Source organism: Mauremys mutica, chromosome 15 (genome assembly GCF_020497125.1).
Source record: "Mauremys mutica isolate MM-2020 ecotype Southern chromosome 15, ASM2049712v1, whole genome shotgun sequence".
Taxonomy (NCBI): domain Eukaryota; kingdom Metazoa; phylum Chordata; order Testudines; family Geoemydidae; genus Mauremys; species Mauremys mutica.
Window position 1 is genome coordinate 19,182,710 of NC_059086.1, and position 27,931 is coordinate 19,210,640.

A 27,931-nucleotide genomic window follows, 5' to 3' on the forward strand; every position below is an offset into this window, starting at 1 on the left:
ACGGGGGGCAGGACTCCTGGGTTCTCCGCAGCCAGCTGCGCTGGGAGGGAAGGGGGTGGGGGGCAGGACTCCTGGGTTCTCTCCCCAGCTCTGGGAGGTGTTGGACCCCCCTGCGGTACCTTTGGGGACCCCTGTATGAAATTGACGTGGGGGGGGGTTCTATGCCGGGGGGAGGTAACCAGAGCCCCTCAGGCACTACCACAGTGGGGGGTCCATGCACCCTGTGCCCAGCTCCAGGGACGTGCTGCCCGTGAGGGAGGTGGCACAAGCCGGCACCACGTCTGCCCTTGTGGTCAGCAAAGAGAGAGACCCCCCGGGTCCCTCCTCCAGCTGTGCCAGCCCCGCCCTGGGCCTGAGGAGCTGGGCACGAGCCCCGCAGTGCCCAGGGGCTCCAGCAGCTTCTCCCTTGGCCTTGCCAGGCTGGTCCTGCGCTGCCGGGCGACGGGCAGCGGCTGGCACCAGCCTCCTACCAGACAGCAAAACCCAGGCACCAGCACAAGGGGGGAGGGGTTTGTGAGCCAGGACTCCTGGGTTCTATCTCTGGCTCTGGGAACAGACGGGGACTGGGAGCCAGGACTCCTGGGTTCTCTCCTAGGAGGGGAGTGGGATCTAGTGGTTAGAGCGGGGTGGGGCGGGCAGAGCTGGGAGCCAGGACTCCTGGGTTCTCCCCCTGGCCCCTCCCCTGCAGAAACACCCTGTGCTAAGATTGTAGCTTTGGTCTCTGCCTCCGGCCGCTGCGGTGGGGCCCAGGCCGGGTGCCGGGGTCCTGTCCGAACTCAGCTCCCCTGGAAACGCTGTGAGGGGCAGGCCCCAGCTTTTAACCCCCCACCCCCCACACTCCGAGCTGGGGGTGTCAATAAACCGCCCCCGTCTCTCTGCATCTGCTGCGTGCGTCTCACCCCCCGTCCGGCCCCACCAGGCAGCCACGCGCGGCGAATCCGAGATGAACTTTAATAGAAGACACAAACCGGGGGGTAAAATGAAAAGCAAACAGAGCCCCCCCGAGTCCCCCACGTCCTCACCCAGCCAGCGCCCGCCCCGGCCCCAGCCCTGCCCGCCCAGGGGGGCAAACCCCCCCCAACGGCTCCAGCCCCAGCCACCTTAGGAGCCCCCCTGCCCCAAATCACAGTGCAGAGAGAATAGCACGGGGCGGGGGAGGATCCAACCCGGGAGAGGGGGCGACCCCCCCCAGCCAAAGGCCAAGAGACGCTAGGAAAAGGGAGTCGGGGGGGGGGGGTTTGGTGACCCAGCGTTTGCTGAAGTGGGGGGGGGGTGAGGGCTTAGCAAAGAGTTTCCATCTCTCTTCGGGGTGGGGGGGGTCCCACCGTGTGTTGGCCGTAACCCCAGGGGGGCCCACTAGGGTTTACACTGAGCTGCTGAAATGTGGGGAAACTCAGAGGACCCGATCCTGGGGGGTGGGGAGGAGGTGGGGCTAGACGGGCCTGGGGTTTGGTCTGAGGGACAGGGAGGGGGCGGGACACCGGGGTAGATGGGCCTGGTGGGGGGGGCTCTGGAGGGCAGGGAGGGGGCTGATGCCCCTGATGGCTGGGCCAGAGGCCGGGGTGCCCCAGACGGGGGCAGGACCCAGCAGCCGGGGGTGACACTGGCACCAGGTGAGGGGTCTCGCCGTGGGGCCTGGGACCGGATCTGAGTTGGGGGGGTTCAGCCCCAGGGAACCCATTAACCCTTCAGTGCCTGCTTCTTCCAGAGTGTAGGGTGGGGGGGCCCCCAGCCAGCGCCACCCCCCAGGGGAGCACAACGGAGGGAAGTGGGGGAATGGGCCCAGGCAGCCCCTCTAGTCCTGGGACTGAACAGGCAGGGGGTGGGGGGGTAGCTGGGTCGGGATCCCAGGCTGGGGGTGCTGGATCGAAGGGGGATCCCAGGTTGGGGGGTGCTGGGTCATAGGGGGATCCCAGGCTGGGGGGTGCTGGGTTGGGGGGGGCAGGAGATCCCAGGTTGGGGGGTGCTGGGTCAGGGGGGCAGATCCCAGGCAGGGGGTGCTGGGTTGGAGGGGATCCCTGGTTGGGGGGTGTTGGGTCGGGGGGGCCGGAGATCCCAGGTTGGGGAGTGTTGGGTCGGGGGGGCCGGAGATCCCAGGTTGGGGGGTGCTGGGTCGGGGGGCCGGAGATCCCAGGTTGGGGAGTGCTGGGTCGGGGGGCCGGAGATCCCAGGTTGGGGGGTGCTGGGTCGGGGGGCCGGAGATCCCAGGTTGGGGGGTGCTGGGTCAGGGGGGATCCCAGTGGGGGGGGGCTGTCGCTGTGCCCCCTCGCGGTCAGACCCTGGTGGGGGGCAGGGGGTTATTCCATAGGGGATCCAGTTAGGCTGCAGCCCCCCCGCCCCCCAGGACTCCCGCTCTAAAGTGCTGCCTGATCTGTGACCAGCCCCCAGCGTGGGGCCGGGATGGGGCCCACGGCCCCGTGCTGGGCCGGCTTCATCGCTGCACCGGGGGGCCCGGGCCCGGGGCCCCTCACGGGGCAGGGGGCTCGGCCGGGGGGGGCTGCGGCTGCTGGTCGGGGGCCGGGGTCTCCGCGTCGGGCCCGTCGGCCTCATCGTCTGAGACGCCCTCCAGCCGGAAGACCTGACGCACCGTGCGGGTGGTGAACGTCAGGGGGGCTCGCCTGGGGGGGGGAAAGAGGGGTCACAACAGGCCATGGGCCCCCCACCTGCTCCCACCACGGGCCCCAAGTCAGGGCCCCCGCCGCGGCCCCTAGGTCTCCTCCCATCACCCCACCTGACCCCCATGGCGCCCCCCTGCTCCCACAACCAAGGCCCCCACCCCTATCAGCCCATGGGGCCCCCCACAGCCAGCACCCCACGTTCAACAGCGCCCCCCTGATCCCACAGGGTCCCCCACAGCCAACCCTGTTGCCCCCTGGCCCCCCGCCAGCTCCCCTGCTCCCACCCCTGTGCCCCCACCACAGCACCCCCACCTTGCTCCCCACGGTGCCCCCAGGACCCCCCACAACCGGCAACGCCCTCCTTGGAGGCCCCACACCCCCACAGCACCCCCGCCCCACCCTGCGCCCCCTGCCAGAAAAGGCTAGAAATGACACGTTCGGCCCCACACGCCCCCCAAGCTGAGCGCAGCAGCAGCGTCACACAGCAGAGCCTGGGGATCCGGGACACGAGTGACCCCCGACGCCGGTAACTGCCCCCCACCAGCCGGCGCCTGGGGGGGGGCTGTGTGGGGGAAGAGAACTGGGGGGGGAGGGGGATCCCACAGCTCGGGGGTGTGACGAAGTGGGAATGTTCGTAACATTTTCTCTGAGTGCTGGGTGGGTGCCTCAGTTTCCCCTACGCAGTTCTCGAGTGTCTGGGGGGGGGGTTGCAGAGCCCTGGGGGGCCGGTGCGAATGGCCGACACCGTCTCCTGGCAACCGACGGCCTGGCCCCTCCGCTGCAAGGTGCCGGCTGGCGAACGAGGGGATCAGGCGGCCATGGGGCAGAGGAGGGGCTGGGGCGTCTCAGTGTGGAGCTGGCTGGGGAAAGGGAGGGGAGCCCCGACGGGGCTCTGGCCTCCCTGGGGCCCCCCAAGAGGGACCCGGCTGGGGGGTCCTGTCGTCTGCACCTGCAGGCCCTGTCTGGGACTGTGCTCCTGTCGCCTAATAAACCTTCTGTTTCGCTGGCTGGCTGAGTCGCGGGGGTGCAGGGCCTGGGCTCCCCCAAACCCCGTGATGGGGGGGGTTCCTGAGCTCAGAGGGGCTGGCAGAGGGGGAGCTCAGACGGGGGGACCCCAGAAGGGGGCAGAGGGAGCTCGGGGGGATCCCTGTCCCAGTCAATGGCTCAGCCCCTTCCCCCCCCCCAACACACACACAAGCAGCCCCTCCCCCGCAGGGCACCGGGAGCGGGCACTGCCCCACAGCACACAGGGCTGGCACGTCGGAGGGCGGCAGGAGCCGTGGGGGGGGGCACGTACTTGCGCTGGAGACGCTCCAACTTGCTGGGGGGTCGGAAGAGAGAGAAGGAAACAGGAGAGACAGAGAAAGTGAGAGAGAGAGACAGAGACCACCCCAGCCACGGAGAGAAGGGGGCTAGTGGACACAGCAGGCTGGAGGGGAGGGGAGGAGGGAGCTGGGAGCCCGGACTCCTGGGTTCTCTTCATGGCTATTCTGCGGATCCCACCCCCGTCCCTGTGCCTCAGTTTCCCCTCCTGTGCTGAACTATTGCGCTGCGCATAGATGCCTTTCACCTGAGCCCTGGTGGTGCTGCCCGGCTGACACCCTCCTCCAGCGTCAGCTGGCCCCAAGCAGCACACGCCCCCCACCCCGCCCCCGAGAGCCGGACCGACCCCCATCCCTGGGGGGGGCTGACTTGGGCACGGCGGGAAGAGCTCTGGGGTCAGACGTGTGGGGCAGGACTTAGATGGGTGCCCAGGCGGGGAGAGCAGGGTTCGAACCCCCCCCCAGCCCCACGAGGAGAGACAGGTACCACCCCCCCCCAGCCCTGCGAGGAGAGCCGGGTTCCCCCCCCCAGCCCCACGGGGAGAGCCGGGTTCCACCCCCCCCCCAGCCCCGCGGGGAGAGCCGGGTTGAAACCCCCCCAAGCCCCGCGGGGAGAGCCGGGTTCCACCCCCTCCCAGCCCCACGGGGAGAGCCGGGTTCCACCCCCCCCCCCCCCCCACGGGGTGAGCCGGGTTCCACCCCCCCCCCCCCCCACGGGGTGTGCCGGGTTCCAACCCCCCCCCAGCCCCCAGGGGTGTTCCGGGTTCCACCCCCCCCCCAGCCCCACGGGGAGAGCCGGGTTCCACCCCCCCCCCCAGCCCCACGGGGAGAGCCGGGGTCCACCCCCCCAAGCCCCACGAGGAGAGCCGGGTTCCACCCCCTCCCAGCCCCACGGGGAGTGCCGGGTTCCTCCCCCCCCCCCCAGCCCCACGGGGAGAGCCGGGTTCCACCCACCCCCCAGCCCCACGGGGAGAGCCGGGTTCCACCCCCCAGCCCCACGGGGAGAGCCGGGTCCCCCCCCCCCCCCAGCCCCACGGGGAGAGCCGGGTTCCACCCCCCAGCCCCACGAGGAGAGCCGGGTTCCACCCCCCCAGCCCCACGGGGAGAGCCGGGTTCCACCCCCCCCACACCCCCCCCATAGGACCCAGGCTCCCTGGAGCAGCCGGGTTCAAAGTCCCTCCCCCCCGGCCCCTCGAGGGCTCGTCCTTCAGTCCACAGCAACCCCCAGGTGCCCAGTGCCCCATCTACAGCCTGGTGCCCCCAGCTCCGCGTGGTGCCCCTGCCCCCCCCTCCGGTGCCCAGCGCCCCCCCGGTCACCTAAGCCGGTTGCGCAGCGTGGTGACCTCGCGGTTCATGGACTCAGCCGACTCGGTGACCTCGTCCAGCTCCCGCTGCATCCGGCGCCGGCTGGAGTTCGCCCGCGACGCCTCCTCCTCCGCCTCCTCCAGCTGCCGCTTCAGCTGCTTCAGCCGGATGTGACCCTTCTCCACCTGCCGGCACGGAGCGGGCGGCTCAGCGAGGGCGCTGGGGGGCACCTGCTGCAGGGGGTGCAGGGCGCTGGCCCACCCATGCCGGGGCAGGGAGGTTTGGCAGGGGACAGGCGGCCAGGGGGCGCCGTGTCGCGAGGAGCCGAGCAGGCCATGGGGCTGGCAAGGGCCGCCGTGGGGCAGGGGGCACCGTGGGGCTGGCCAGGGCAGAGGGTCAGTGGGGGGTGCCATGCTGCGGGGTACTGGTGTCGTCAGGGGGGCGCCATGTGACAAGGGACCGAGCAGGCCATGGGGTTGGCAGGGGGCACTGTGGGGCACGGCAGGGCAGGGCAGGGGGGGGATGCCGTGGGGTAGGCCCATACCTGGTCCTTGAACTGGTCGGCGCTCCGGCGCTCCTCATCCACCTGCAGCACCACCTCCTTCAGCCGCTTCTCCGCCCGGCGCACCAGCTTCCCCGACAGGATCCGCTCCCTGAGCCGGGGGGGACGGTGGGGGAGGTCAGCCCCGGCTCACGGGGGGGTGCACCATACCCAGAATCCCCCGGGGCAGCCACATCCCTTCCCTGACCCCCAGAGGATTCTGGGTAGACAAACGCCAAGTCCCCCCCCTGCCTGCTCTGGCCATGGTTCTGACCCTGGAGCATTCTGGGTAGTCAGGCCCCCTGGTCCCCCAGCAGTGGGTTATACCCCAGGGGATACAGCCCCAGAGCATGCTGGGAACTGGTTCACAGGCTCTGCCCCTCCACCCCCACCCTGCTGTCCAGCCCCAGGGCATGCTGGGTAACCCCCCCTACCTGGACTCCTGCTCCAGCTGCTCCTCCAGCTGGGCCACCTTGGCCTCCAGGGTGGCGATGGTCAGCTTGTACTTGGCCTTGACGGAGGAGTCCAGCTCGCCCAGCTTGGCCCGCAGCTCCTTGTTCTGCCGCTCCATCTGCTGCCGGGCGTTCTCCGCCTTCTGCGAGAAGCTGCGCTCGGCCCCCAGCTCCGTCGTCAGCGTCTCCACCTGCGGGGGCGCGGGGGCTGCTCAGGCGACACCTGGGACCCCCTGCCCCACCAGGCGCTTCCCCACACGCTCAGTGCTGGCCCCAAAGGTGGCAAAAAGGGGGCGCTGGGCTGTGGGGAGCGTGGCGGGGGCAGGGGGCGGGGCAGGGGGTGCTGGGCTGTGGGGAGCGGGATGGGGGCAGGGGGCGGAGCAGGGGCTCGGCAGGCTGTGGGGAGCGTGGGGGGACAGGCGGCAGAGCAGGGGCTTGGGCGGGGGGTGCTGGGCTGCGGGGAGCGTGGCGGGGGCAGGGGTGCTGGTCTGTGGGGAGTGGGATGGGGGCAGGGGGCGGGGCAGGGGCTTGGCAGGGGGTGCTGGGCTGCGGGGAGCGGGGCGGGGGCAGGGCGAGCTGGGCTACGGGGAGCGGGGCGGGGGCAGGGGGTGGGGGCAGGGGGTGCTGGGCTGCGGGGAGCGGGGCGGGGGCAGGGGGCGGGGCAGGGGGTGCTGGGCTGCGGGGAGCGGGGGGGGCGGGGGCGGGGCAGGTGGTGCTGGGCTGCGGGGAGCAGGGCGGGGGCAGGGGGCGGGGCAGGGGGTGCTGGGCTGCGGGGAGCGTGGCGGGGGCAGGGGTGCTGGGCTGTGGGGAGTGGGATGGGGGCAGGGGGCGGGGCAGGGGCTTGGCAGGGGGTGCTGGGCTGCGGGGAGCGGGGCGGGGGCAGGGGGTGCTGGGCTGCGGGGAGCGGGGCGGGGGCAGGGGGTGGGGCAGGGGGTGCTGGGCTGCGGGGAGCAGGGTGGGGGCAGGGGGCGGGGCAGGAGGTGCTGGGCTGCGGGGAGCGGGGCGGGGGCAGGGGGCGGAGCAGGGGGTGCTGGGCTGCGGGGAGCGGGGCGGGGCAGGGGGCGGGGCAGGGGGTGCTGGGCTGCGGGGAGCAGGGCGGGGGCAGGGGGCGGGGCAGGAGGTGCGGGGCTGCGGGGAGCGGGGCGGGGGCAGGGAGTGGGGTGCACTGGGCTGTGGGGAGGGGGGCGGTGGCTCAGCAGGGGGAGCCGGGCAGGAGCAGGGTGTGGGGCGGGGGCTCGGCAGGGGGCGCTGGGCCGTGGGGGCTCGGCAGGGGGCGCTGGGCTGTGGGGAGCAGGGCAGGAGCAGGGAGTGGGGCCGGGGCGCGGCAGGGGGAGCCGGGCAGGAGCAGGGTGTGGGGGGGGGGCGCGGCTGGGGGAGCAGGGCAGGAGCAGGGTGTGGGGCGGGGGCTCGGCAGGGGGAGCAGGGCAGGAGCAGGGTGTGGGGCGGGGGCTCGGCAGGGGGCGCTGGGCCGTGGGGGCTCAGCAGGGGGCGCTGCAGGGTTCTCGACCCCCCCCCCACCTGCAGGCTCAGCTTGCGGTAACGGTCGTTCAGCAGCTCCGCGTTGCTCTGCTCCTCGTCCAGCTCCTCCTCCAGCTGCCCGATCCGGGCCTCCAGGTGCCGCTTCTCATCCAGCAGCGCCGACCTGCGGGGAGGGGGGGCCTGGGCTGAGGGGGGCTGGGAGCCTGGGGCAGGGGCATCTCTGGGGCCAGCAGCTCCTGCCCCGTGCCCAGGATACGGATGGTGGCAGCAGCGGCTGGGGGCAGGGTGTTCACAAGGGAGTGTGGGGGGCAAATGAAAAGATGGGGTGGGTCATGGACATGGGGCAGGGGGTGGGACATGGGTGGGGTGGGCATGGCAGTGGGCGGGGCAGGCAGAGGGGGCGGAGCTCATGGCAGCAGGGGGTGGAGCTCACAACAGGCCAGAGGCAGGGGAGGGGCGGGGCCCACCGTGGGCGGGGGGGGCGGGCTTTGTGCAGCGGGCAGGGCCCAGGGCACTCGTCATTGGCAGGGGCAGAGCCTATGGCAGTGGGTGGGGCCTATGCAGTGGGCGGGGCACTCACTTGCCGCTGACGCCATTGGCCAGCTCGTCGGCCAGGTCGTCGCGCTCCTGCTGCGCCTGCCGCTTGGCTCGCTCGGCCGCCGCCAGCTCCTGGAACGGGTGGGGCAGGGGTCAGAGGCGGGGGGGTCTTGGCTGCACTCGTGGGGCACTGACAGCCCCCCACAGCACGTACCTGCACCCACCACAATAGCCCCACCTCCTTGTAGAGAAATCTCTGTATTAACTATCTCTATAAATCTTTATGACGTTGCATTGTGTTATTTTGTATTAAGTATCTTTCTGTATTAAGTATCTTTATGACATTGCATCTTGCATGATGTTATTTTGTATTTCATACGACTTGGCATTGTGCCTCTGTATTTTACTTGGCATTGTGCCTCTCTATTTTCATACAACTTTGTATTCGATCCCTATATAGAAAATTGGTAGAAAACTTTGTATCAAATGTTATAGCCCCTAAGGATAGTATAGTTAAAGTAAAAGAAACATGTGCCTTTTTGCTAGAAGTAGAATAAGATCTCCCCCCCCCACTCTGTAATCAATTGCCCTATTGACTGAATGAGGTGTGAATGAGTGAGGCTTGGAAGACACCCACCTCCAGACAACTACAACAGTTGCAGAGGGAATGGGAGCCAGAGCAAAGGACAATACAACTTGTCAAGTGGACCCAATAAAGAGGAGCAGACATATTGACGGCCTCAGGGGTTAGAAGCCAGCACCTTCTTTAGAAAACACCCTCTTTGAGCAGCACTGGGACAACACCCAGAGAAAAGCAGCACAAAGACCAACGGACACAGACCCAGATTTTGAATCTGGTCTAGATTTGCATAAGTAGGAAGCTGCTATAAATGTGAGGTGTCTTGCAGAAGGACCCCGGGTCTCGTCTTGTCACCATGCGGAGCATCGATCCGGATCGGCAGAAGCCCGGCTCCACCCCCTCCCCCATCTAACTCACCTGGCCAGTGCAGTTAAGGGGAGCAACTCACAACAGCAAGACGGAGTGTGCGTGTGCCTGTGTGTGTGTGTGTGAATGCAGGACTGTGAGATATCTCTCATATGCATATCACAGAGTATTAATTGATACCTGTATTACTAATAAATGTGGCGTTTTGCCTTAATCCCCCTGAAAAGATCCTGTATAGTACTTTGAGTACAACACCCTCACCTCATGTCACTGCATTAGCCCAGCCCCCAAATTGAAGAGCCCCACCCCCCTCACCTCCTGCAGCTGCAGTAGCTCCGCCCCCAAATGAAAGAGCCCCTCCCCTCACCTCCTGCAGCTGCAGTAGCTCCGCCCCCAAATGAAAGAGCCCCACCCCCTCACCTCCTGCAGCTGCAGTAGCTCCGCCTCCAAGTTTTTCAGTTTCTTCTCGTTCTCCCTGGACTGGATGAAGATCTCCTCGCGGGACGTGCGCGACTCCTCCACCTCCCGCCACAGCTCCTTCATCTGGGCCTGCGGGGGATGGGTTGAGAGCAAGCGAGAGGGATCCCGTAAGGCAGGGTAAGCCCCACCCCTGGGGCGCCCGGACACCAGGGTCCTGTAATGCACGGTAAGCCCTGCCCCTGGGGCGCCCGGACTCCAGGGTCCTGTAATGCACGGTAAGCCCTGCCCCTGGGATGCCCGGATGCCGGGATCCCATAACGCAGGGTAAGCCCTGTCCCTGAGGTGCCTGGACACCGGGGTCCCATAACGCAGGGTAAGCCCCACCCCGGACGCAAGGTAAGCCCTGCCCTTGGGGCGCCTGGATGCCAGGGTCCCATAATGCAGGGTAAGCCCCGCCCCAGAGCACCCGGATGCTGGGGTCCCACAATGCAGGGTAAGCCTTGCCCCTGGGGCGCCTGGATGCCGGGGTCCCATAATGCAGAGTAAGCCCCGCCCTGGATGCAGGATAAGCCCCGCCCCTTTGGCGCCTGGATGTCGGGGTCCCATAACGCAGGGTAAGCCCCGCCCTGGATGCAGGATAAGCCCCGCCCCTTTGGCACCTGGATGCCAGGGTCCCATAATGCAAGGTAAGCCCCGCCCCAGAGCACCCGGATGCCGGGGTCCCATAACGTAGGAGGAGGAGGAACAAGATACTCCAGCTCCCAGCATGCACTGCTCCCCTTCTGGCTTCCCCTGTGGCCCAGCTGGGTGCCTGATGCTCCTTCCTGAGCCCCTCAGGCTCCTCCTCCTGCCCCCAGGCCCCTCCCCCTGGCCCCAAGCCACGCCCCCCACCTGCAGTTTGCGGAGCTGCTTGACGGCCTCTTCGCGCCCCTTGTTGGCGGCGTCGATCTGCCCCAGCACCTCCTGCAGGTCCAGCTCCAGCTTCTTCCGCGCCGCCACCGCCTGGGCCCGCTGCTTCCGCTCGCCATCCAGCTCCTGCTCCAGGTCCCGCACCTGGTGGGGGGGAAAGGGGTCACCCACGGCCAGCGCCCGCCCTGCAGCCAGTGGGCACCAGCCTGCCGCCGGCCCAGCCCCGGCACCCCCCGGCCGCCCCCACCTGCTTGGCGAGCAGCTTCTTCTTGTCATCGTCGGTGTTGTCGCGGCTCTGCAGCTCCCGCTCGTGCTGCGTCTTCATGGCCTGCAGGGTCACCTCCAGCCGCAGCTTCCCGTCCTCCGTGGCCTGCAGCTCGTCCTCCAGCTCCTCCAGCTGCGCCCGCATCTCCTGCACCTGCTGCTCCAGCGCCCGCTTCGACCGCTCCAGCTCGTGCACCTGCGGGAGGGCACAGGCCAGGGTTCCCAGCGTGCACTGAGCCGGCATCACCTGCAGGCACCGTGCCGCCGTCCCCAGCATGCACAGCACCACCGCCCTCCCGGTGGCACGGCCCAGGGCTCCCAGCATGCACTACACCTGGGTTCCCAGCATGCACTGCGCCATGGCCCTCCCAGGGCATGGGCCAGGGCTCCCGACGTGCACCGCACCAGGGCTCCCAGCATGCACCGCGCCATGGCCCTACCAGGGCATGGGTCAGGGCTCCCGGTGTGCACTGCACCAGGGCTCCCAGCATGCACCACACCAGGGCTCCCAGCATGCACCGCGCCACGGCCCTCCCAGGCACACACAGCTGTGTTTGACCCCACCCCCTCCCAGAGCTGGGGAGAGAACCCAGGACTCCTGGCTCCCAGCCCAGGCCCCCCTCCCCATGCCGATCCGGGGGCGGAACCCAGGCGTCCGGGCGGGGCTCCTTACGTTCTTGCCGACGTCGTCCTTGGAGCTGACCAGGTCGTCCAGCTCGGCCCGGAGCTGCTTGTTCTGCCGGTCCAGCTCCTCCCGCAGCTCCAGCGACTCCTCCAGCGCCCGGGTCAGCGACAGCACCTTGGTCTCCTTCTCCCGGGCCTCGGCCTCGGCCCGGTCCCGCTCCTCGGCGTGGCGCGCCGACACCAGCTTCTCCTCCGCCAGCATCTGCCGGGGGCCAGCGCGTCAGGGGGGCCCTGGCCAGGCTGGGGGTGGGGAAGGGGGGCCCCAGCCGGGCTGGGGGCCGGAGCGGGGGACAGGGGAGGGGTGAGTAGGATTTAGGAGGCTCAGTAGCAGTGGAGGGTTCGTGGGTGGGGTTGCTGGGACGGGGGGAGGGGAAGTCAGTGGCTGTTGGATGGGGAGGTCGGTGGATGGAGGGGTCAGCGGCTGTGGGGGAAGGGAGCAGGGAGGGAAGAGAAGGGGGGAGGAGGGCAATGGGGGGACGCGGGGGAGGGGAGCAGTGGAGGATGGGGGGAGCAGGGGGGGAGCAGAAGGAGATGCGGCAGCGGGGGGTGGGAGCAGCGGGGGATGAGGTGCAGCGGGGGGGGCAGGGGCCAGGGGCCGAGTCCTCACCTGGTCGAACTTCTTCTGCCGACGCTCCAGGTTGGCCACCGCCTGGCGCTGCTGGCCCAGCTCCAGGCTGGCATCGTCCAGCTCCTGCTGCAGCCGCGCCCGGCTCTTCTCCAGCTTCTCGGCCGCCTGCGCCTTCTCCTCCCAGCGCTGCCCCAGCAGCTCCAGCTCCCGGGCCGCCCGCCGCCGCGCCTCCTCCAGCGCCTCCGCCGCGCCCGCGTCCTCCTCCAGCTTCCGCCGCGCCTCCACCACCTGCCGGCAGCCGGGTCAGCCGGGGAGCGGGACCCCCGCCCCCGCCACGCCCCCACGGCCCCCACCCCGGAGCCAGCCGGCCCCGTGCGCCCCCCACCCTGGAGCCGGCCGGCCCCGTGCGCCCCCACGGCCCCCCACCCCTGAGCCGGCCGGCCCTGTGCGCCCCCCCCCCCTGAGCCGGCCGGCCCCGCGCGCCCCCACGGCCCCCCACCCTGGAGCCGGCTGGCCCCACGCGCCCCCACGGCCCCCACCCCGGAGCCAGCCGGCCCCACGCGCCCCCACGGCCCCCCACCCCGGAGCCAGCCGGCCCCGCGCGCCCCCACGGCCCCCCACTCCGGAGCCGGTCGGCCCCGCGCGCCCCCACGGCCCCCCACCCCGGAGCCAGCCGGCCCCGCGCGCCCCCACGGCCCCCCACTCCGGAGCCGGCCAGTCCCAGAACGTGCTCCCCAGCCCAGCCAGCAAATGGCCCCTCCCTTGGGAGACGCAGGGACGCGAACAGGGATGGAACAAAGAGGGGGCCAGGACAGGAAACACTGCACCTGCCGTGCCAAGCACACTGCGCCAGTGCTCTGCACCCACTGCGTCCCCTTCACTGCACCCCTGGCACCCCTCACATAGCACCCACTGTACCCCTCACACTGCACCCCTGCGCCAGTGCTCTGCACCCACTGCGTCCCCTTCACTGCACCCCTGGCACCCCTCACATAGCACCCACTGTGCCCCTCACACTGCACCCCTGTGCCAGTGCTCTGCACCCACTGCGTCCCCTTCACTGCACCCCTGGCACCCCTCACATAGCACTCACTGTGTCCCTCACACTGCACCCCTGTGCCAGTGCTCTGCACCCACTGTGTCCCCTTCACTGCATCCCCACACTGCACCCCTGGCACCCCTCACATAGCACCCACTATGCCCCTCACACTGCACCCATGCACCAGTGCTCTGCACCCGCTGCGTCCCCTTCACTGCATCCCCACACTGCACCCCTGGCACCTCTCACATAGCACCCACTGTGCCCCTCACACTGCACCAGCGCTTGGCACCCACTGCATCCCCGGCACCCTCACACTGCACCCGCGGCACCACCCACTGCTGTGCACACTGAGCCAGCTCCGTGCTGGCTGCACCCCCCTGCGGCGCCGGGCCAGGCCCACCTGCTGCTGCAGGGCCTGGGTCTGGCGGTTCAGATTGGCCTTCACAGCCTCCTCCTCCTCCAGCTGCTCCAGCACGGCGCCCTTCTCCTCCTCCAGCTGCCGCACCCGCGAGCCCAGCGCCAGCTTCTGCCGCGTCTCCTCCTGCAGCAGCTCCTGGAGGGGGGGGGCATCCCGGGTTAGAGACCCTGCCGCAGGCCCCGCCCCCCCGACCCTGGGGCAGAGACCCCAACGCAGACCCTTCCCCCCCAACCTCGGGTTAGAGACCCTGCCGCAGACCCCACCCCCCAACCTCGGGTTAGAGACCCTGCCGCAGACCCCACCCCCTGGAGACCCTGCCGCAGACCCCACCCCCCGGAGACCCTGCCGCAGACCCTGACCCCCGACCCCAGGCAGAGACCCCACTGCAGGCTCCTCCCCCTGACTCCGGGTTAGAGACCCTGCCGCAGGCCCCGCCCCCCCCGCCCCCGGGGGAGAGACCCCACCACAGGCCCCTCCCTCTGCCCCCAGGTTAGAGACCCCACCGCAGACCCTGACCCCCGACCCTGGGGCAGAGACCCTGCCGCAGACCCCGTCCCCTGACCCCAGGGAGAGACCCCAACCCCGGGGCAGAGACCCCACCGCAGACCCTGCCCCCGGGGCACAGGCCCCGCCCCCAGGAGCCAGGTCAGAGACCCCGACCCCCAGCAGAGACCCCGACCCTGGGGCAGAGACCCCACCACAGCCCCCTGCCAGACCCCCAGGCCCAGGGGCAGAGCCGCCCTGTGCCTACCGGACACCACCCTGCCCACACTAGCCAGGCCCACTTCCCTGGCCCCACCCCACCTAGCTCCCCCCACTCAGGCCCCATTCCCAGGCCCCCCTTCAGAAACTGCTCCATCCCCTCCCCCCTGCATTAACCCCGTGCTGCCCAGAGCCCGTCCCCCCCGCCCCGAACCACTGCCCCCAACCCGGCACCTGCTGGGCTCAGCCCCGCGTCCCCCGGGGGGGCCCCCCTACCTGGGCATCCTGCAGGTGGGACTCCGCGGCAGCCAGCTCCTTGGCGAGCTTGGTCGTCTTCGACTCCGTGGTGCCCAGGGCCCCTGAGACGCTGTCCAGCTCACTCTGCCCGGGGGAGATGGGGGTGGGGCTCAGCAACCCTGCTCCATGGCCCCCATCATCCCACAGAGGTGATCCGCGGGGCGGGGGGCAGGGAGGGGGCAGGATACCGGGGTAGATGGGCTCGGAGGGGTGATGGAGGGGGCGGGATATCTGGGTAGATGGGCCCAGGGGGGCAGGGAGGGGGCAGGATGCCGGGGTAGATGGGCTCGGCGGGGGGATGGAGGGGCAGGATATCTGGGTAGATGGGCCCAGGGGGGCAGGGAGGGGGCAGGATGCCGGGGTAGATGGGCTCGGAGGGGTGATGGAGGGGGCGGGATATGTGGGTAGATGGGCCCAGGGGGGCAGGGAGGGGGCAGGATGCCGGGGTAGATGGGCTCGGAGGGGTGATGGAGGGGCGGGATATCTGGGTAGATGGGCCCAGGGGGGCAGGGAGGGGGCAGGATACCGGGGTGGATGGAGGGGGCAGGATCCATGGGTACGATCCAGGGGGCAAGGGAGGGTCTCACCTGCAGCTTGGCCACGCGGTCGGCGAGCTCGGCCTTGGCTCGCTCGGCCTCGCTGGCCCGGATCTGCAGCTCCTGCACCTGCCCCTCCAGCTTCTTGCGGCGCTGGTCCGAGTCCAGCCGGGCGACCTGCAGCCCCTTCACCTCCTGCACCAGCTCCGCCTTCTCCCCCTCCAGCGTCTGCTTCACCTTCTCCAGGGTCCCTTTCACCTGGGGGGGCCGAGCACCACCTCACACAGAGCTAACACCCCACAGCAGAGCCCGAGAGAACCCAGGAGTCCGGGCTGCCAGCCCCCGCCCCCCTGCTCTCACCACTAGACCCAAATCCCCTCCCAGAGCCAGGGAGAGAACCCAGGAGTCCGGGCTGCCAACCCCTGCCCCCCTGCTCTCACCACTAGACCCCGCTCCCCTCCCAGAGCTGGGGAGAGAACCCAGGAGTCCGGGCTGCCAGTCCCAGCCCCCCTGCTCTCACCACTAGACCTCGCTCCCCTCCCAGAGCCGGGGAGAGAACCCAGGAGTCCGGGCTGCCAGTCCCAGCCCCCCTGCTCTCACCACTAGACTCCGCTCCCCTCCCAGAGCCGGGGAGAGAACCCAGGAGTCCGGGCTGCCAGTCCCAGCCCCCCTGCTCTCACCACTAGACCCCGCTCCCCTCCCAGAGCCGGGGAGAGAACCCAGGAGTCCGGGCTGCCAGCCCCTGCCCGTGCTGACCCCACTGAGCTCTCCCCAGGCAGCACTGGGGGGAGATGGAAGCGGGGAAGCTGGGGGAGCCCGGCACAACAGAGATCCAGGCACAGGAGAGCAGGGGGGACCCTTCCCCTCCCGGCCCATACCCGGCGCGACTGCTCCAGCTGCTCGGACAGCTCCTCCAGGGCGTGGGCGTGCCGCTGGCGCATCTCCAGCACCTGGGCCTCGTGCGCCTTCACCTCGTCCTCGATCCCCTTCTTCAGCTCCGCCACCTCCTGCTCCCGCTTCGACCTGCGGGGGGCAGCAGTGAGCCACGGGCTGGGGGCGCGCAGGGGCTACTGCTCCAGGGACCCCTCGCCCTGTGCTGAGACGTGGGGCGGGCTGGGTGCACGGGGACTTTGCCGGCTCCGGGTGGGTGCACAGGGATGCGGCTGGCTCTGGGGGGAGGCGGACTAGGTGCGTGGGAATGCGGCTGGCTCTGGGGTGAGGTGGGCCAGGCCTGGGGACGCAGCCAGCCCCAGGGCTAGGCAGGCCAGGCACACAGGGATGCGGCTGGCTCTGGGGGGAGGCAAGCCAGGCCCGGGGACGCGGGCGGCTCTGGGGAAGGTGCGTGGAGATGCGGCTGGCTCTGGGGGGAGGCGAGCCAGGCCCGGGGATGTGGGCGGCTCTGGGGAAGGTGCGCCGAGATGCGGCTGGCTCTGGGGGGAGGCGAGCCAGGCCCGGGGATGTGGGCGGCTCTGGGGAAGGTGCGCCGAGATGCGGCTGGCTCTGGGGGGAGGCGAGCCAGGCCCGGGGACGCGGGCGGCACCGCACCGGAGCTCCTGCTGGGCGGCGGTGGAGTCCAGCGTATCCTCCAGCTCGGTTTTCAGGGCCTCCAGCTCCTCGCCCTGGTCCCGTCGCTGCTTCTCGGCCTTGGCCCGAGCCGCCCGCTCCGTCTCCAGGTCCTCCTGCAGCTCCGTCAGCTGGGCCTGCAGCTCTCGCAGGGCCTTCAGCACCTGGTTCTTCTGGGCCGACTCCTCCTCCAGCCTGCGGGGCAGAGAGCGGGTCAGCACCGCCGGGGGGGGAGGGGAGTGAGTGGGTCGGCACCGCCGGGGGGGGAGGGGAGAGAGCGGGTCAGCACCGCCGGGGGGGGAGGGGAGTGAGTGGGTCGGCACCGCCGGGGGGGGAGGGGAGAGAGCGGGTCAGCACCGCTGGGGGGGGAGGGGAGTGAGTGGGTCAGCACCGCCGGGGGGGGAGGGGAGTGAGCGGGTCAGCACCGCGGGGGGGGTAGCCAGCGGGGGGGGGGGCCCAGCAGGGGGTCGGTGGCTATAGGGGTGGCAGGGGGTCGGGCAGCAGGTACCTGGCAGGGGGACCCCAGTGGGGTGGGGGCACGGGGCAGGGGGGGATCCAGTGGGGAGGGCAGGGCAGGGGGATCCGGGGGGGGGGCAGAGCGGGGGTCCCCGACCATGGGAGGACGCAGCAGGGATCCCAGGGGAGGGGTCTGGGGGGCCCCAGGCAGGAGTCGGGAGCAGATCTCTGGGGAGACCTGGCCGGGGGATGGGGGAAACGGGGGGGGGGGCGGATGAGGAATAGGGGGGATCGGGGGGGGGCACCTGGCCAGGGCGGCCTGCAGCTCGGCCTCCTTGCGGGCCAGCTGGGCCCGGAGCTCCTCCAGCTGCTGCTGCAGCTCCAGCAGCTGCTCCTGCAGGTCGCTCGTCTCCCCGTCCAGCCGCCGTCGCTGCTTCTCCAGCTCCTGGCGCCCCTTCTCCTCCTTCTTCAGCCGCTCTGCGGGGGGGCGGGGGGGTCAGCCCCTGGGGAATCCCTGCCCCCCAACAGCACCCCCCATCTCCCCATCCCCCGTGCCGGCCAGGGCTGCTAGGGCCTCCCCCACCCGGACGCCGGGGTCCCCCAGGGGCCCATTCCCCCCCCCTCACCTTCCATGTCGGCCAGGACGGCCTCGTATTTGTTGCGCAGCTTGGAAAGGCTCTTCACCTTCTCCTCCTCCTCCGTCATGTGCGAGGTGAACTCCGCCAGGCGCTCCTCCATCAGCTTCCGCTCCTGGGGGGCGCGGGGCGGAGGTGAGGCCGTGCCGGGGACCCACCCGCTCCCACCAACCCTCCCCGCTGGGAAAGGAACAGGGGATGGACTCCAGCTAGGGCGCGGGCGGGTTCGGGGGGACGCTTCGCGGCTGGATCCGGATTCAGATCCGAACGGGTACGGAAACGCCGATTCTGACCGCGATTCAGATCACGGCACAGAGCCGGCTTCAGCTCTGGGTCACACCCCAGCTGGCGAGGTCCTGATCTGGATCACGGTTCAGCTCAACCATCCCGGATTTGGGTTCAGAACTGGACTTCGAATCGGTTGAGAGTTTGGGCTCTAATTCCGATTCGTATCCAGATTAGGGGTCAGATGGGGATTTGTAAAATCCCCATCCAGGCTTGGATTCAGATTCAGTTGCATTCGCATCTTGCACCTACATGAGATCTGGATCCAGATTCGGATCAAAACCAGTGCCAGATCAGGATCAGAAAATTAGATTTAGATTCAAATTCAGATACAGACCCTGTTCTGGATCTTAAATCAGATTTAAGTGTGGACTATAATTCAGATTAGGATCAAAACTGCAATTAAGGGTCAGATTAAGATTAAAATCCAGATTCAAGAGTGCACTGTGATTCAGATCAAGATCCAGGTTTAAAGTGAAATTAAGATCCAGATCTGCATTAAGATCCAGTGTATATTTGGATTCAAATTCAGATCAAGAGTCAGATTCAGTGTGAAATTAAGAGCCAGATTTAAGGGGCAATTAAAATGTGGACTCAAATTTAGATTAAGATTAATATACAGGTTTGAATTAAAATTCAGATTTGGAATGAGATTAAGATCCAAATTCAGATTAAGATTTAGTGTACGTCTGGATTCAAATTCAGATCCAGAGTCAAATTAATATCCAGATTCAAAGTGAGATTAAAATCCAGATCCAGAATAATATGATCTGGATTCAAATCTAGATTAGGATTCAAATGTAGGTTTAGATTAAAATTCAGATCCAGATTAACAATTGGCGAATATTTGGATTAAAATTCAGATCCAGAGTCAGATCTGGATTCCAATTCAGCAGGAGATTAAGAGCCAGAGTCCGAACCAGATTCAGACTCCATTCTAGGTGTCACGAAAAACTCAGCTCCCAATTAAGATCCAGAGTCACATCTGGATCACAATTCAGATCTCAGTTTGGGCTCAAACCCACATTCTGATCCAGAGCGAGAACAGGATTCAAACTGAGGCTAAGACACACAGACCCAGGAGCATCTCCTCTCACCCCCATGAAGAACCCAACCACGGGGGCTGGCAAGGGGGCACAGAGCCCCACAGGGAGGGGGCGCAAAGGGTGGACTGGGCAGCGGGGACCGGGCTCCCCTCCCCAGCATGCGGGGCACACAGCCCGGGGCTCCCTCACCTTGTGCAGCTTGGAGTTCTGGTCCTCCAGCAGGAGCAAATCCTCCTCCATCTTCTTCATCTTGGACTCCGTGGTCACCTTCTCCAGCTGCAGCTTCTGCCGAGCCGCCTCCTCTTCCTCCAGCTGCTCCTCCATGTCCTGGGGGACAGCGGGATGTCAGCGGGCTTGGGGCTGGCCATCGGTGGGGCTCAGGGGGACGGCCAGTGGCAGAGGATGGTGCGGGGCTCAGGGGGGTGGGCACCCGTGGAGGGCTGTAGGGTGCGGGGCTGGCTGGCAGTAGGGGCAGCTCCCTCCCAAGACAGCCCGGGGACAGAGGTGCCAGTCGCAGGACAACCTCACAAGACGGGTGGGAGAGGGCCCCCTTCCCGATCCCGTCTGGGATGGGAGTGGGGCCTAGTGGTTAGAGCAGGGGTGGGGGCTGGGAACTAGGACTCCTGGGTTCCATTCCAAGCTCTGGGATGGGGGAATTGGGTTCAGTGGTTAGAGCGGGGGGGATTGGGTGCCAGGACTCCGGGTTTCAATCCCTGGCTCCGGGAGGGAAGTGGGGCCTAGTGGTTAGAGCAGGGAGGATTGGGAGCCAGGACTCCTGAGTTCTCTCCTGGCTCTGGGAGAAGACGTGGGATGCCAGCCGAGCCCCATGGGGTGGCCCGGACATGCCAGCTGGGCTGTGCCCCTCGGGCCGCGGCACCATCAGGGGTCCCCCCCCGTCCCCTGGTACCTGAATGTGCTGCTGCATCTTCTTCTTGTCGTTGTGCAGCTGCTGGCAGCGCTCCTCCTCCTCCTCCACCCGCCCCTCCAGCTCGTGCAGGATCTCCTCCAGCTCCTGCTTCTTGGTGGCCAGGCGCGCCCGCAGCTCCTCCGCCTCGGCGAACAGCTCCGTCTCCGCCTGCAGCTGCTCCGCCAGGATCGCCTTCTCCTCCGCCAGCTGCGGGGCACGGCGGGCTAGTGCGCTGGGAGCCAGGACTCCTGGGTTCTCGCCCCGGCTCCCAGAGGGGAGGGGGGGCTAGTGCTTAGAGCAGGGGGGCTGGGAGCCGGGACTCCTGGGTTCTCTCCCCGGCTCTGGGAGGGGAGGGGGGGTCTAGTGGTTAGAGCAGGGGGGCTGGGAGCCAGGACTCCTGGGCTCTATCCCCAGCTCCCAGAGGGGAGGGGGGGTCTAGTGCTTAGTGCACAGGGGCAGGGAGCCAGGACTCCTGGGTTCTCGCCCAGCTCCCAGAGGGGAGGGGGGGGGCTGGGAGGCAGGACTCCTGGGTTCCATTCTCAACTCCTAGAGGGAAGTGGGGGGTAGTGCTTAGAGCGGGGGGGAGGAGGGAGGCTTGGAGCCAGGACTCCTGGGTTCTATCCCCAGCTCCTGGGGTGTGGGGGGCTAGTGGACTGGGGGGGTTGGGACCCAGGACTCCTGGGTTCTAACCTCAGGTCCCAGAGGGGAGTGAGGTTGAATGGTCTCCTGGGTTCTCTCCCCGGCTCTGGGAGGGGAGTGGGGGGCAGGAGTCGGGCCCCTTCCCGGTCCCTCGCTCCCCCACACCTCACCTGCTGGTACTTGCTCTCCAGCTCCCTGAGCTCGCTCTCGGTTTTCACGTGTTGATCCTGCACCTTCTGCAGCTCCACGGCCTTGGCCTGCATCACCTCGTCCTGCCGCGTCACCTGCAGCAGCGGCTTCACCTGCGGGGAGGGGTCAACGGGGGGTGAGTCCAGACCCCCTCACGCACACACCCTGACCCCCGGCCTTGGATCCCGGCTCCCCACCCCCACGGCTGCCCCCAGCCTGGCTCCGGACCCCCATGCCGACGTCCCCAGCCCCGCCCCCCTGGGGCCTGCACCCTCCCACCCCCACATCCCCACCCCCCCTTCCCCAGGGCCTGTGCCCCACCCCCACATCCCCACCCTCCCTCCCCGGGGCCTGCACCCCCCTCCCAATATCCCCACCCCCATCTCCCCGGGGCCTGTGCCCCCACAGCCAATACAAACTCAGGGCCCCTCCCACACCCATTATCCCCCCCGCCCCCCCCCCAGCGCTCAGCCCCGCCCAGCCCCCACCTTGGTGAAGAGGCGCCACCACTGCCAGTGGCGCAGCTTGAGGTAGGCGGCGCAGTTCCGCTGCATCACCCGGAGGGCGCTCAGCTGCTGCTGCTTCTTCATGAACGCCCTGCGGGGGGGGGGGGGGGGGCAGCCCGTCAGCCCGGACGCCTGGGTTCTCGCCTCGCTCCGGGAGGGGTGTGGGGGCTAGTGGTTGGGGGGGGGGGCTGGGCGCCAGGACTCCTGGGTTCTCTCCCCGGCTCTGGGAGGGGAGCGGGGTCTAGTGGTTAGAGCAGGGAACTGGGAGCCAGGACTCCTGGGTTCTCCCCCTGGCTCTGGGAGGGGAGTGGGGGCTAGTGGGGTGAGGGGCTGGGAGCCAGGACTCCTGGGTTCTTTCCCTGGCTCTGGAAGGGGAGTGGGGTCTAGTGGCCAGAGCAGGGGAGCTGGGAGCCAGGACTCCTGGGTTCTCTCCCTGGCTCTGGGAGGGGAGTGAGGTCTAGTGGTTAGAGAGGGGGGGCTGGGATCCAGGACTCCTGGGTTCTCTCCCTGGCTCTGGGAGGGAAGTGATGTCTAGTGGTTAGAGCGGGGGAGGGGCTGGGAGCCAGGACTCCTGGGTTCTCTCCCCGGCTCTGGGAGGGGAGTGGAGGCTAGTGGTTAGAGCGGGGGAGGGGCTGGGATCCAGGACTCCTGGGTTCTCTCCCTGCTCCGGGAGGGGAGTAGGCTCTAGTGGCCAGAGCAGGGGAGCTGGGAGCCAGGACTCCTGGGTTCTCTCCCTGGCTCTGGGAGGGGAGTGAGGTCTAGTGGTTAGAGAGGGGGGGCCTGGGATCCAGGACTCCTGGGTTCTCTCCCCGGCTCTGGGAGGGGAGTGGAGGCTAGTGGTTAGAGCGGGGGAGGGGCTGGGAGCCAGGACTCCTGGGTTCTCTCCCCGGCTCTGGGAGGGGAGCAGAGGAGCTGGGAGCCAGGACCTTTCCCTTCACAGCCCTGGGAAGTGGGGCCCTGCCCACCCACCAGCCCCCCGACCCCTGTTCGCTCCCAGCGGTGGGTATTGCCCTGGCCCCGCGCTCCCCCCCAGAGCTGCACACATCCCCCCCCCCGCCCCCCGGCACTCACTTGCGGGCCAGGTACCCGCGCGCGGCGGCCTGGAAGGAGACGATGATGTCGGTGATCTTGAGGTCCCGCTCCTCCTCCAGGTGGGCCAGCACCCCCGCCCGGAAGAAAATCTTGCTCTGGCCGATGCGGTACAAGTTGGCGTCAAGCTCCAGGGCCTTGATCTGGGGCAGGGGGAGAGAGGGGGGGTGAGCGGGGGAGGGGGAGCCGGGGTCCTCCCCAGGCAGCAGCCGCCCAGCAGGGCAAAGTCCTCAGGCTGGGATGGAGGTTTGGGGGGGACGAAGGGGATGGAGCAATGGACGGGTGGAGGGGGGTGGAGGGGGATAGGGAGGCAGGGATGGGGGGGCGGCTGAGGGGGTGGGTGTGATGGGGCTGGGGTGTGATGGGGGTCTGAGGGGGGATGCCTGGTTGGTGGATTGGGGGTGGCTGGAAGGTGGGTGGGAGGAGGGGGGGATGGCTGGGGAGGGGGGATGGGGAGGTGGATGGGGGAGTGGGAGGAGGGATGGGTGGGGGGATGGCTGGAAGGTGGGGGGAGGGGTGGCTGGGGGATGGAGAGGTGGATGGGGGGGTGGCGATGAGGGGGATGGGTGGGAGGATGCCTGGTTGGTGGATTGGGGGTGGCTGGAAAGTGGGGGGAGGGGGATGGGGGGATGGCTGGGGAGTGGGGGGTGGTGGCAATGAGGGGGGTGGGGTGAGGGACCCCCCCGGAGCAGGTGCTGGGGGCAGGAGACTCGAGGTTGGGGGTCCCAGCCCCACTGCCTCCCACTGCTGACCCCACCCTGAGTCCGGGTTGCTCCCAGTGTGGGGGCCAATCCCCAGGGTGGGTGGGGTCTGGCTCTCAGAGCCCCTCCCCCTGGACAGGCCCCGCCCCCTGCCCCACCCCATACCATGCGCTCGCAGGCCTGTTTCCCGTCCATGAAGCCCTTGGGGATGGCGTTGGAGGTCAGGATCTCGTACCTGCAGGGGGGAGGGGAGAACAGGGGTCAGAGGTCACACAGCCCCTTCCCCCCATGCCCGTCCAGACCAGCCACTGGCGGGATACCGGGGTAGATGGGACCGGGAGCCGGATGGGGAAGAGGGATACTGGGGTAGATGGGCCCGGGGTGGATGGGGGAGGCGGGATACCGGGGTAGATGGGCCTGGGGGAGGCGGGATACAGGGGTAGTTGGGCCCGGGGGAGGCGGGATACCAGGGGTAGATGGGCCCGGGGTGGTTGGGGGAGGCGGGATACCAGGGAAGATGGGCCCTGGGTGGATGGGGGAGGCGGGATACCGGGGTAGATGGGCCCGGGGGAGGCGGGATACCAGGTGTAGATGGGCCCGGGGGAGACGGGATACCAGGGGTAGATGGGCCCGGGGGAGGCGGGATACAGGGGTAGATGGGCCCGGGGGAGGCAGGATACAGGGGTAGATGGGCCCGGGGTGGATGGGGGAGGCGGGATACCAGGGTAGATGGGCCCAGGGTGAATGGGGGAGGCGGGATACCGGGATAGATGGGCCCGGGGGAGGTGGGATACCGGGGTAGATGGGCCCGGGGGAGGCGGGATACCAGAGTAGATGGGCCCGGGGGAGGCGGGATACCAGGGGTAGATGGGCCAAGGGGAGGTGGGATACCGGGGTAGATGGGCCCGAGGTGGATGGGGGAGGCGGGATACCGGGGTAGATGGGCCCGGGGGAGGCGGGATACCAGGGGTAGATGGGCCCAGGGGAGGCGGGATACAGGGGTAGATGGGCCCGGGGGAGGCAGGATACAGGGGTAGATGGGCCCGGGGTGGATGGGGGAGGCGGGATACCAGGTGTAGATGGGCCCGGGGGAGGCGGGATACCAGGGGTAGATGGGCCCGGGGGAGGCGGGATACAGGGGTAGATGGGCCCGGGGGAGGCAGGATACAGGGGTAGATGGGCCCGGGGTGGAGGGGGGAGGCGGGATACCAGGGTAGATGGGCCCAGGGTGAATGGGGGAGGCGGGATACCGGGATAGATGGGCCCGGGGGAGGTGGGATACCGGGGTAGATGGGCCCGGGGGAGGCGGGATACCAGAGTAGATGGGCCCGGGGGAGGCGGGATACCAGGGGTAGATGGGCCAAGGGGAGGTGGGATACCGGGGTAGATGGGCCCGAGGTGGATGGGGGAGGCGGGATACCGGGGTAGATGGGCCCGGGGGAGGCGGGATACCAGGGGTAGATGGGCCCAGGGGAGGCGGGATACCGGGGTAGATGGGCCCAGGGGAGGCGGGATACCGGGGTAGATGGGCCCGGGGGAGGCGGGATACCAGGGGTAGATGGGCCCGGGGTGGATGGGGGAGGCGGGATACCAGGGGTAGATGGGCCCGGGAGAGGCGGGATACCGGGGGTAGATGGGCCTGGGGGAGGCGGGATACCAGGGGTAGATGGGCCCAGGGGAGGCGGGATACCAGGGGTAGATGGGCCCAGGGGAGGTGGGATACCGGGGTAGATGGGCCTGGGGGAGGCGGGATACCGGGGTAGATGGGCCCGGGGGAGGTGGGATACCGGGGTAGATGGGCCCGGGGTGGATGGGGGAGGCGGGATACCAGGGTAGATGGGCCCGGGGGAGGTGGGATACCGGGGTAGATGGGCCCGGGGTGGATGAGGGAGGCGGGATACCAGGGTAGATGGGCCCGGGGTGGATGGGGGAGGCGGGATACCAGGGTAGATGGGCCCGGGGTGGAGGGGGGAGGCGGGATACCAGGGTAGATGGGCCCAGGGTGGATGGGGGAGGCGGGATACCAGGGTAGATGGGCCCGGGGGGTACCTCTGGCGGAACTCCTGGAAGATGATGCGGTTGGGGAAGCCCTGGCGGCAGATGCGGATGCCCTCCAGCACCCCGTTGCAGCGCAGCTGGTCCAGCACCAGGTGGGGCTCCAGCTTCCCGGCCTGCAGGAGGGAACGTCAGAGCCCAGGGAAGCGGGGGGGGGGGGGTGCACTCGTGCGGCGCACCAGGGCTGGCACGCCACAGCTCCCGGCCCCTCGCACCCCAGGGGCACCGCGCCAACGCAGGCTGCAGCCGTGCACACGAAGCAGGGCAGCTGCCCGCCCCAGGCTGGCACCACGAGCCCTCGGCAATGCTCACACTCGCTGCTCCTTGTCCCTTCACACTTCCACACACACCCACGGCACACTGGTGCCAGCCCTGCAGAAGCCCCTTCGCCAGCTCACCCTCGCATGCCCTCCCTTGTGCACAACGGCTGACACCGGCTCCCACGGGGACACATGCTCCTTCACTCCTGTGTGTGTGTGTGTGTGTGTGTGTGTGCAGGTGAGGATACATGGGGAGTGGTGCACACCCAGCAAGGGCACGAACACCTTCATATGTGTGCACACGCACTCGCTCTCACCGCAACACACACATCCTCGGAGGCTGATGGTGCTTGCACAGTTTTGCACTCACACTTTATATCACACAGCAGTTCACACTTCTCCCCATATTGAAAGCACTTGCACAATTTTGCACACTCCATTGCTTTTGCACAGCTGTTCACAATTCCATGTATGAGCAATGGTGCTTGCACTGTTTTGCGCACACATTCTCACCTGGCTGTTCACACTTCTGCATACGCTGATGGTGTCCACAAAGCTTTGCACACTCACACTTGCTCTTGCATGGCAAGTCACACTGCCCAGCAAGGACGATGTCACAGAGGTTCACATTTCCCTGCACACACAATGGCACTTGCACAATTGTGCATGCACTCTTGCTCTTGCACAGCCATTCACCTTCCCCTGCAGGTGAACAAATATAAATGGAGCTCACCCAGTTTTGCACACTTGCTCTCACATGATGGTTCACAATTCTCCACATGCTGACAGTGCTTGCATAGTTTTGCACACTCACACTCAGTCTTGCACACTAGTTTGCACTGCCGCACATGAACAATGCAACAACACACACATTAGCGCTCTCACCACAGTTCACATTTCCTCACAGGCACAATGGCGACTGCATGATTTTGTGCTCACACTCACTCTCACACAGCCAGTCACACTCCGTGCATGAAATTGGCACTCACAACATTTTTCACACTCACACCCGCACAGCCATTCACATGCCCCTGCATGAACAATGACACACTGTTTTGCACATACACACTTGCTCTTCCATGGCAGGTCACACTGCGCCCTCTATGAACGATGCCACATGTGCACACTCACATTCGCTCTTGTGTGTGGGGGAAATGTGAACCCCTGTGCACTATGACACTTGCACAATTTTGTGCTCACACGGCCATTCAGTCTCACCTGCCGGGACAATGGTGCTCACCCAGCTTTGCACACACAGACCGCACTCTCACACTCAGTTCACACATCCCCACACACTGACTGCTCTTGCACAGTTTTGCACACTCACTGTCACACAGCTGGTCCCATTTCCCCACATGCACGATGCCCCTTGCACAATTGTGTGCATTCCCACTCACTCTTGCACAGCCATTCCCACTCCCCTGCACGAACAATGCCGCTCACGAGCTTTGCACACTCCCCCTTGCTCTTGCACGGCAGGTCCCCTGCCCCCGCTTGCCCGATTCAGCCCCCTTGCTCCCACTGCCGTTCCCGCTTCCCCACAAGTGCCACGCCCCACCCCTTGTGCCCCCTCGCACGCCCAGCTGGCACCAGGGCCCGACGGCTCACCCGCTTCTCGTGGTTGGGGATGATGCAGCGCACAAAGTTGGGGTTGGTGTTGCGCAGGGTGGCCATGAGCTTGGCCAGCGACTCCTTGTAGAGCTGCCCCACGGTGCGGAACATCCCCTTCCTGGTCTTGTAGGAGGCCCCGAAAGCCACGTCCCCCATGCCGCTCACCTGGTCCAGGCCCACGATCCGGTCCACTGCGGGCGAGGGGGCGGGGTCAGCCGGGAACACCCCCCCCAAGTCAGCGCCCCACAGCGCCCCCCGCTGGGAGAGTGGGGAGACCCCCAAGAGCCAGACGCCACAGTGCCCCCCACTGGGAGAGTGGGGAGACCCCCCCCAAGAGCCAGACCCCACAGCGCCCCCCGCTGGGAGAGTGGGGAGACCCCCAAGAGCCAGACCCCACAGCGCCCCCCGCTGGGAGAGTGGGGAGACCCCCAAGAGCCAGACCCCACAGTGCCCCCCGCTGGGAGAGTGGGGAGACCCCCCCAAGCCAGCGCCCCACAGCGCCCCCCACTGGGAGAGTGGGGAGACCCCCCCAAGAGCCAGACCCCACAGTGCCCCCTGCTGGGAGAGTGGGGAGACCCCCAAGAGCCAGACCCCACAGCGCCCCCCACTGGGAGAGTGGGGAGACCCCCCCAAGAGCCAGACCCCACAGTGCCCCCTGCTGGGAGAGGTGGGACTGGGGTAGTGGGGAGACCCCCCAACAGCCAGCACCCCACAGCGCCCCCCGCTGGGAGAGTGGGGAGACCCCCAAGAGCCAGACCCCACAGCGCCCCCCACTGGGAGAGTGGGGAGACCCCCCCCAAGAGCCAGACCCCACAGTGCCCCCTGCTGGGAGAGGTGGGGCTGGGGTAGTGGGGAGACCCCCCAACAGCCAGTGCCCCACAGCGCCCCCCGCTGGGAGAATGGGGAGACCCCCCCAAGAGCCAGACCCCACAGCGCCCCCCGCTGGGAG

General features: G+C 68.1%; 1 protein-coding gene across 3 annotated transcripts in view; it reads right to left on the bottom strand.

Annotated features, from left to right (window-relative positions):
• Positions 1-1,026: 1,026 nt before the first annotated feature.
• The window catches only part of LOC123350239 (myosin-10-like), a 51,809-nt gene continuing 24,904 nt past the window's right edge, over positions 1,027-27,931 (bottom strand). For 2 of the 3 annotated variants that reach the window (XM_044988718.1, XM_044988717.1), the window contains 25 exons: positions 26,980-27,173; positions 25,106-25,227; positions 23,222-23,291; positions 22,338-22,498; positions 21,249-21,357; positions 20,742-20,873; positions 19,933-20,139; positions 19,215-19,352; positions 17,686-17,809; positions 17,365-17,536; positions 16,586-16,798; positions 15,919-16,063; positions 15,092-15,298; positions 14,484-14,588; positions 13,488-13,640; positions 12,085-12,333; positions 11,467-11,679; positions 10,777-10,989; positions 10,512-10,673; positions 9,621-9,749; positions 8,298-8,386; positions 7,757-7,880; positions 6,221-6,429; positions 5,790-5,898; positions 5,254-5,430 (listed from right to left, as the gene is read on the bottom strand). In XM_044988718.1, coding sequence (XP_044844653.1) covers positions 5,254-5,430; positions 5,790-5,898; positions 6,221-6,429; positions 7,757-7,880; positions 8,298-8,386; positions 9,621-9,749; positions 10,512-10,673; positions 10,777-10,989; positions 11,467-11,679; positions 12,085-12,333; positions 13,488-13,640; positions 14,484-14,588; positions 15,092-15,298; positions 15,919-16,063; positions 16,586-16,798; positions 17,365-17,536; positions 17,686-17,809; positions 19,215-19,352; positions 19,933-20,139; positions 20,742-20,873; positions 21,249-21,357; positions 22,338-22,498; positions 23,222-23,291; positions 25,106-25,227; positions 26,980-27,173 — 3,926 coding nt within the window. Of the gene's footprint in view, positions 2,619-5,253; positions 5,431-5,789; positions 5,899-6,220; positions 6,430-7,756; positions 7,881-8,297; positions 8,387-9,620; positions 9,750-10,511; positions 10,674-10,776; positions 10,990-11,466; positions 11,680-12,084; positions 12,334-13,487; positions 13,641-14,483; positions 14,589-15,091; positions 15,299-15,918; positions 16,064-16,585; positions 16,799-17,364; positions 17,537-17,685; positions 17,810-19,214; positions 19,353-19,932; positions 20,140-20,741; positions 20,874-21,248; positions 21,358-22,337; positions 22,499-23,221; positions 23,292-25,105; positions 25,228-26,979; positions 27,174-27,931 lie in introns of those variants that run through there. The other variant, XM_044988719.1, reaches the window with a different exon arrangement.